The sequence below is a fragment of the Copadichromis virginalis genome, linkage group LG14, assembly GCF_057382275.1.
Source record: "Copadichromis virginalis isolate Kocher_CV1m ecotype Utaka linkage group LG14, C_Virginalis_male_GT1.1, whole genome shotgun sequence".
NCBI lineage: Eukaryota > Metazoa > Chordata > Actinopteri > Cichliformes > Cichlidae > Copadichromis > Copadichromis virginalis.
In genome coordinates, this window is record NC_140631.1 from 29,539,322 (window position 1) to 29,548,481 (window position 9,160).

The 9,160-nt window shown below is 41.1% G+C and overlaps 1 protein-coding gene across 1 annotated transcript; it reads right to left on the reverse strand.

Moving 5' to 3' along the window:
- Window positions 1-6,881: 6,881 nt before the first annotated feature.
- miso1 (mitochondrial inner membrane subdomain organizer 1) lies at window positions 6,882-9,123 on the reverse strand. Its single transcript, XM_085430326.1, has 5 exons — window positions 8,930-9,123; window positions 8,594-8,653; window positions 8,263-8,422; window positions 7,550-7,710; window positions 6,882-7,466 (listed from the first exon to the last, which is right to left on the reverse strand). Exons 1-5 carry the CDS (start codon window positions 9,089-9,091, stop codon window positions 7,209-7,211), a joined length of 801 nt encoding a protein of 266 aa, XP_085286452.1. The 5' UTR covers window positions 9,092-9,123; the 3' UTR covers window positions 6,882-7,208.
- Between the last annotated feature and the right edge of the window lie 37 nt (window positions 9,124-9,160).

Below are 9,160 nucleotides of genomic sequence, written 5' to 3' on the forward strand. Positions count from 1 at the left end.
TGGTCAGGAGAAAGGTTCAGCAGTGAGAGTCTGCAGCCATCTGTAAAACACGGTGGAGGCTCTGTCATGGTTTGGATCTCCAGTGGTGTTCGAGATTTTGTCAAAATTGATGGAACTATGGACGCAGTGAAGAGCCATCAGACTTTGATCCATCATGCAATAATCATGCAATACCACCATTTGGAAAGCAACTGACAGGCAACAGCTTGATTTCTCTGTATAATAATGATCCCAAACATACTGTCAGTGCAGTAAAAGAATACCGAAAATGAAAAACACACAATGGAACGCTATCAGTCATGGGCTGTCCTCGCCAAAGCCTAGATCTCAACATTACTGAAGCAGTGTGGGATCATCTTGACAGAGAACAGAACAAAAAGGCTTTGAATGTGCCTCAATAAGCCTGGAAAACTATTCCTGAAGACTATTTAAGAAATTACAATGAAAGCTTCCCTGAGAGAGTTCACCCTGTGTTGGAGAATAAAGGTGGTCAGTTACTAATTTTTATGCTGGTTAGAAATTCTATTTGTGCCATACATACTGTATGTCCACAGATGTTTGCACGTGTTTTAATACATTAGATGTTGTCAACCATCCCCATGTCTAAATGCTCCTTTAACTCCAGTACATATAGTATTACTCTTCTCCCAGGCTATACAACTAAGTATAATGTCAAGACATCCATAAAAAGCAGGATTTTTGAGGTTGAAAGAAATTAGAATAAAGCTGTAATTTAGACAATCTACCTAATCTAACAGAAATATTCCTTAAAATAAATAAATAAATGAACAAATAATCAAACATGTACAGTACTGCCTAACTGTGGAAGTAAAGGAAGTCGGACATGTAAATAGCACTGATGATTTGGAGGGTTAACATACCTGCTACCTCTTGGTCAGTCGCAGATCTATAGTTGGGTTAATAATGAACATTAGCACAGGAAAGATGAAGGAAGAGGGTTTTATAGTTTTCAGTAACAGTGTGGGTGTCCCCATATCGCAGAGGCAGAAAAAATAGGTTGAGGACACAGAAAATGGATAAAATGTAAGCCAAGAGAATGAGGTTAGTCATTGATATGTTTCTGTATGATCTGGATTAGTGGTTATGAAAAAGTCCTTACGCTAAGCATAATGTCTATAGTGAGACTGAGATTATTTTTTGAGGAATTAAAATATTTGATTTTGGGGACACCCTGAACACAGTATGCACCACCAGTTTATTTGAACGGCAGTGAAACCATGCTTTACATGAATAGTGCTAATGAAAAGCTCCACAGGACTAGAACAAAATAGTTTTGGGGGCAGTGATATTAAAGGGCAAAAAACAGCATCATGTTCCAAGAAAATGGGAGGTTTTTTTTTCTTGAAGGCCACTTGCAACGTTCTTGAGACATGACTAAAATATGTGCCCTTATATCAGTACACTGAACAATGTCCCCTTCTCATGACTGTGACACAAAGAGCAGCATCTGTTACGCCATACTGACACATTACAAAGAGTTTGCTGCTCAGACACGAATAATGAGACATACAATGATTGTTCTGTTTTATCTCATGAGGCCATCTGTCAGTCATGTTTAGAGTTAGTACAGCTACACTTACACAGAGTACATAGTTTGTCAGATTGCTTTACTCTACCGTATATTATCCTGAAATCTGTAAATAGACGCCATAAAACTGATTCCATGAACACAAGCAGAGGTGTTCTGCTCATACCGAAGACAGATGTGTTACTCTCTAAACACTGACCTTAACTACAACTCCAATGGGAATAAAAGGGATCCTAATAGCACACTACTTGTAAACCCTCCGTGGTCAATGAGTACCTTGCAATTTCTTGTTGAGCAGCTATCAGAACAGAGTAAACAGACTTGGTATGCTGATGGCTAGACAGATAGCTTTATAGTAAAGGGCTGAGTGATCTACTAATCCAGTAATGCGTTATTACAGACTGCACTGGAAGTATGGGGAACAAAAGTCAAAGAATTGGCATTTGAACACTTATGAATACTGTACACTGTAATGTATTGTTTAATACATTATTACAAACTAGAAATGTGTTTGTTTTTTTCAAACAGGTTTAAGTATACGTTTCTAATTTGGGTGTTTATGTCTGTGCATAGAGTTGTGTGGTTCAGTTGGCTGACAAGTGAACTCATTCTTTAAACAACTGTAAGATATTTTAACCAGACCACGAGGAAGGACAAGGAAGTTATAACATCTAAATTGCCCAGTCAGAGCTGCTTCACGGAGCTTTGACCTGATAAGGATACGGGGCGGAACTTGAGGTTACAGAGGGGTCAGCAGGATAAGTCCAACCACAGACAGGTGATAAATTATAAGAAAAGCCTGGGCACTTCACTCCTACAGTCAGAGGACTTGTGTTGGTGTAGGGGGAATGATTTTGTTCTAAGAGTTCAGGTTATTGCAAATCAATTCAAAATTGTTCTGAATAATCACTTTTAAAATATGTCTACCCAGATGGAAAATGTTTCTGGGAGTATGACAACGTGTCCATCCACAGACCACAAGGGGAAACTGAATGGCTAGATTAGCATAAACACATGGTCGCAATAATAGTTGGAAAAATGTGTATTTTTAGAATCATAAAAAGAAATATGGTATACTTTTACTATACACTTAATATATATATTGAATATATTAATACCAATATCAGAATTTACTGTTATCTTCGAAAATTTTATGATCTCAGTCTCAATTGAATAGTGAAAATCTGTGTGGAGAACTTGTGTGTGTGGTAAGGTTTCCATGCTTTACCATTGAATTGAGTGTTGGGTAAGGGTTAGAAGTCATGCTTATGTCAAGCAAAGCCATCCCTCAACTCCCCCTCCTGATTCTTCCCACTCTCAGGTTAGACTCAGACTAGGGCCACTGTTGCTCAGGTGGAAGAGCAACTCATTTACCAATTGGAAAGCCAGTCTCTGGTTTCTGGCTTCTCCCATCCTATGTCAAAGTATCCTTGGGGAAGATACTGAACCCCAAGTTGCTCCTGTGTGTGTGTGTGTGTGTGCGTGCGTGCGTGCGTGCGTGCGTGCGTGCGTGCGTGCGTGCGTGCGTGCGTGCGTGTGTGTGTGTAATAAGATTTGCAGTAGGAAGTACTTTGAGTGCTTGACTTAAGAAAAAAGGTGCTATAATAACGCCAGTCCATTTTCCAGACTGTCCTACTTTAGCAGATAGATGTCGCAGATGATTTCTCATTTCAATGTGAGGAAACTGATATGAGGAACAAGTGTTTTTGCGCAAGTTGCGGTTATGCATTTTACAGCATAGTTGACTGAAAATTGTTAGAAAGTTATTCTCACAAAATTAACAAAGTTCAGTCCTCAGCTGTTCACTTTATCACCTCATCCTTTCTTTTCCACCAACAAATGTAAATTATTCATGATCATGAGTGATCCCGGCACTCACAAGGAATCATGTTTCCAGTCCTACAACCCAACACCAGCAAGCTGATACACTGTTCACAATACTTTAACTCACACAACACAAGGAGTCACTTTACGGCTGATGCATTCCTTCACACACACACACACACACACACACACACACACACACACACACACACACACACGCACACACACACAGCTTTTACAGTGCATGTGGGTGTGTGATAGAATAGATGCAAAGTGTTATAGCTGTTGCCAGTGCGTGTTTATTGTGACAGAAGATGAAAAACACAGCTGACTCATTCAATAGAAAACTAAGCCCAACAAGACAGAACTGCACATGAAAAAATGATATACTAATGACAGTTTATAGTATGCTGACAAATTAAAGATAAAAAAAACAACATACCGGGTTGCTAGTGTAGTTTCACTGTGCTTTGCCATTCTACATTCTATGCTATATTAAGTCTTTGGGGAACATGGATTACCTTTTTTTTTCAACAGATATTTCCAACTTGGGCATAGCGAGCTCAGTCTAACCTTATGGACCAAAATTGTTGAATGACCTCTCTGCCCATGGTAGGACGGCTTCCTCACTGCCTGTTTTGAAATATGTCTTAAAATTAGATCAAAGTGTTCTTACCTTCTATTTATTTATTTTAGTGTTTTATTGATTAGCTTTGTGTTGTTTTCTAAATGGCTTGGGAAAAAAGCAGCTGAACTTATTTAAGCTATGTGACACCCTTTTACCTCTCATCAGCACTTTGTCAAACTGTGTCAACTTTGTCAAGCTTTAATGACACTTTGTTTCTTGTGGATGCGGTATTGTCATCATAAAAGACACCACTCCAATGATGATAGAAATGTTTTATCGCAGGTTACAGAAACCCAGACTTTACCATTAAAATGTTCCCCACATTCGGACACTCTCATTACACAGGTTAACATTTTTCCTTTAATTTGTCACCCGTCCGCGTATACTTCATCCAGTAAGCACACAAAGACAGTCCCTGTATTAAAAGCTGACAGCATTCTGTAAAGTTTATGAGGCAGTAGCACCAGTGAGGAGAGTTACTTTGTGCTCCCTGTGTCTTTAAATCCCTTTGCCTTTCACATAGGCCAGCCACTCACAATAACCCACTCAAATCAAATCAAAAATCCCCAAGGAGTATGCTCTGGGATGGGGGAGTGCCCCATCTCTTTTTTTCGGGGATGGCTACCGGCTGAGTGTAATAAAGGCCTTTGTTATGCTGCCCTGCTGCAAATCTGTGTTGTTAAAGCTCGCATGGCAAAGAGCAAGTGGCCAAAATTGAATGTCACAGAAATGTTTAATCGGTCACACTGATTAATTACTGACTACGGCAGCATTCAAGCCAAAGAACAAGACTGAAATGTAAAAATGATCACATGAGGCTATTCACTTTGTTTTCGTCAAAGTGATCCGAGATATGTTTTAAGCCTGACTCTGTCTTACCTGGAGCAGGACAATAAAGATAAGGATGGAAATGTCTTGAGTTTTGGTTTTATAGAGCTTGTGTGCAGGTAGACACACAGGTTTAACAGGTGCACAGCTGCTTGGATACTGCATACAATGTCCTAACAACAGTACATTTAAAGTGACAGCAGAGTGAGTGCAGATTGTTTTAGTCTTAAAGTGCACCGTTGGGAAGTAAGCCTTTTAAGTTAGTAACAGTTAATGAGTTGCTGTCTTGCCGTATTTTTTTAAGAAAGAAAGAATCTATCAGCCCACTTACGTCTTTTACTCCAGTTTCTGATTTTGAAGTTAAGTTGTCCTTCTTCACAAAATCGGGCCACTTTCACTGGTAGTAATACAGCAGTCCTTCAGGCTCTGGACTTCCATAGCATTAGGCACTAGTGTAAATCTGTTATAGTCCCAGTGGTCTGGTTTAAGGCAGGGAAGACTCCAACAACTTCACTGTGTGGGTAAGAACCCACCACTAGATCAAGCATGGTGCCTTTTCAAATGACTACTACTGGTGTGGGACTAGTAAACTGTGGAAAGCCTGGAATGGATTTCGGAGTGGACCGTGTTTCATAATTTACTCAGATTTTGATTTACATAAGTTAAAACTAAAAAGACACAATGGGCTTTTTATATACTTCAACCTTTAAAGGCATAAGCCTCCGTAAGCTGGCGTCTTTACTAATGCTTTCTCCAGTAAGACATATCTGTTTCTATTTTTCTTTATCTGCCTGTAGTATAACTGTAGTATACTGGACACTGTAACAGTCATCAACGTTTCTGGTAATGTATAAGAAACAGGCTCCTCTAAATCAAGGCTCCCTGGTTACCTGGAAACTAATTTTGAACTATTTACTATATGTCAGTACTGCTCAGCTATCTCCAAAAATATAAAATTGCCATTATTTAATTGAGATACAAGAAGAAGTTACACCAACAGCTACCTAAAACATTTAAACTTCCTGATTAAACAGCACACTCTCTCTGTGATCACTTGCTTTAGAAACGTTGCCCTCCTCCTGCTGTCTGTCACAGCCGTGGTTTCCCTCCCACTCCTCCCTCAGTGACAGTTTGTGTAGCAGCAACAGCCATCAGCCTGAAATGCACCTTACAATTTAAACCAGCCCACCAATCACCAGCCTCTTAGGCAGTAACAGTGGCTAGTAACATTTGCACAACAAAAGAGAAATCTGATTCATCACTCCCCCCCCCCCCCCCCCCCCCCCCCCGCCTTCACTCCCTTTCCCTACTACTGTGACTCCTCCTCTTCTGCCTTTGTGTTCAAACTCAAAATCCCCTTCTACCCCTGTGACCCTCCTCCTCCTCCTCTGCACTAATCTCCTTGTGCCCCACTGGATTGACTGCTTCACCTCTCGCTACACTGTGACTCCCCCGCCCCGCACCCCTCACGACGCATCGCTGACTGGCCTCATTTTTGCAGGACCTCCTCCTCCTCCTCATCTGCCATGCTCGGATGAAGCATGTGTAACAGCCACAGGCACAAGGTGTAATGTTGGCATTGAAAAGGCAATAACAGGAGCAGGATCCTCAACAGGAAATTAGCTTTGGTGCAGGTGTCGATGTATGCTGATTAGAATAACGTTTGCAGATAAATATCACTCATGAGATTTTTCAATCATGCCTACAATAACAGCATGTAGCGTTCTGAAAGAGAATAGATTTGATCTCCCATTTTCCACTGTGCTTAGTGCTTAAATGTACTGGTCACATTACAACTAAAAGGGCCCTCTTTATAGGTACTTAAAAGCCCCCTCACACACACACACTCAATATATAAGGCTCCCATGGGGTTTGGGGGCCACCAATATAGAGTTTAGCCTTGGAGTCGCTTTGTATTTCAAAGTGTGTTTCTATAGCAACTGTGGACAAGTGGACCCCCCTTTATTTTGAACACCATTAAATACCCCACCCCCGTCTTGAGTTTAGTGGGGTTTCCCCCCGCACACACACACACACGCCAACAGACGAGGCTGTGTATAGCTCTAGTTTAATTGGTAATGAAAGCTCAGGGAAGAAGAGCTTTCAACAACCTTTTTAATCATTTTAAGTTTTTTATGACTGAGAAACAGTAAAACATGTTTCAATCATTTGCAACAGGTGCACTAAGGATTTGATGCATAAATGTACTTCTTGGGAATCGTTTTTAAGTATCAGAGAAAATAAAGCAGATCAAAGACTTAAAGAAATCCTAAGTGCACAATAAAGGGAATGTAAAATATCACATTTTTGGCTTCCACTTCCACACTTCCAACAAAGGTTTTGGGATTCTGACTTGGAAATCATCGCTCACTTGGTGCATCAGGTTCTTTTAAAGATCCTCTTCATGAGTCTGAATACAGCGTTGTCCCTGATAGCTTTGGAAGTTCTCTCCCACAGGGTGTCCTCCTTCCACATACCCCGACCCTTCCTCTCAGCTTTCACCTCTGCCCTGTGCAGTCGTCTGTGGAGACGCCAGTAGAGGCGCGAGTCAGGGAGGACACCAGCTACGGGGGCAGTGCGAGCCAGTCCGAGCCTGAGTACCTCTTCGTTCATACAGTAGCTCCTCAATGACCCCTTCTGGAGAGATGGGAGAAGACAGGGAAATATCACTTTATAACTTGAAATTAATTATTCACTTTTCCACATAAAGTTTGCCTTACCCTGCTTTGAGACACCAAACAATACAATATGTCGTCCTCTCGGCTGATAAGCTTCAACCACACCATTTGGGAAGGGGCCACATTCTTCTCCAGCCATAGTTTCCCCTCTGGTGTCAGCTCCACTCCTGCAAGATGGACCAGCAGCAGGGATGTAGATACATCTGAAAAGAAGAAAGACAAAGCCTTTACCTGACATTTTATGTATTCTGTTTAGAATATGAATTTTGAGCAAGGCCTGAAACTGTATTTTTTTTAGTAGTGTGAGCATAATGTAACAGTTTAGTGGTGTCACTACTGAAATGCTGCATTTTACATTTAACAATAAAGAAAAAAAATTGTTGTTAGATGCAAAGACAAATTGAACCCTCTCTATACTAAATGACTGATCAGGTTTGAAATCTTGAGTCAGGTGGGGCAAACGTGTTATCTGTGTCCTTTGTGAAGTAGCTGATGCTGCACCTTATGATTTCATTGCTCAGTGACTACTGTGACCTGATATAGTAGCTAACAGGCTTACCTGCCACTTTCAGTCATGGCAATTTAATAAAATATATCCGACTTTGCAAAGTAAAAACACCACAATTATATTATGGCGCAAAAAGATTCAATAATTACGCTGCTAAGCCATAGATTAGTGGCTCTGAATCGTATAGACCATGTATTTCTGGTGTGATAGTGCACATGCTTTCATGATCTCCTCTCTCCCGTATTACCCTTATACTTTGAAAGTAATGGAGAGATAACAGGCAGATAAATTGGAACATGCTCCACTTTAAATCCTTTCTCTGTGATGGAATGGACTTTCCCACGAAGGCTGACGTTCCTCTCAATAAAGCGTGCGGGGATGTCACACGCAGCTTGAAATTTTGTGATCTACAGAGGTGGAACAAGACAACTGAATGACTCATTCTAGAAAAACACAGAAAAAATGACATCTTATGTAGTAGGATGTCGAATTGAGAGAGTAAATTGAGATAGCACACAGTGGACACCTATCAGCAGGGTGAATGTGCAACTGAACATTTGAGGGTCTTTCTCCCTTACCAGTTTGATACTCCTTGCTATGACAATTACACCAGCAATGGCCAGTCCAGTGCTTATATTCTGGGGGGGACAAGAGAATAGTAATGGGATGAGAGTGATGTTACCAACCAGGCTAAAGTGCTGGTCGCTGATAATGCACATGAGCACTATACTTTGCTGGAGACAACTAGAGAAAGGACATCTGGTCAGCGCCATGAAGGCTTTTGCATGAGACCACAGTCCTTCCTTTCAACATATAGGCTACCAACAAGTGAAAGATTAAATGCAGATGTAGGCTGACAGTGAAGTAACCATGCTGTCTGTACATCGCAGTTTTCAAACAAAGGAGACTCCTACCCGTACGAGCGTTAAATTATCATCTGCGAACTGAGATATTAAAGTCACGATGTTATGAGACACCGGGGTTTCTTCCTTTCTTTGTTGTCTGTCCCTCATTCCCTCCTCACTTTCTGTTTCTCTGGAAGTCTGCGGCATGTTGTTGACATTTTCTCGACGCATCCTAAGCCCCGCCCACTCTGGGGAGGGACGCTTCACCAGTGAAGGCTCGTGCGGAGGCTCCGCCTTGTG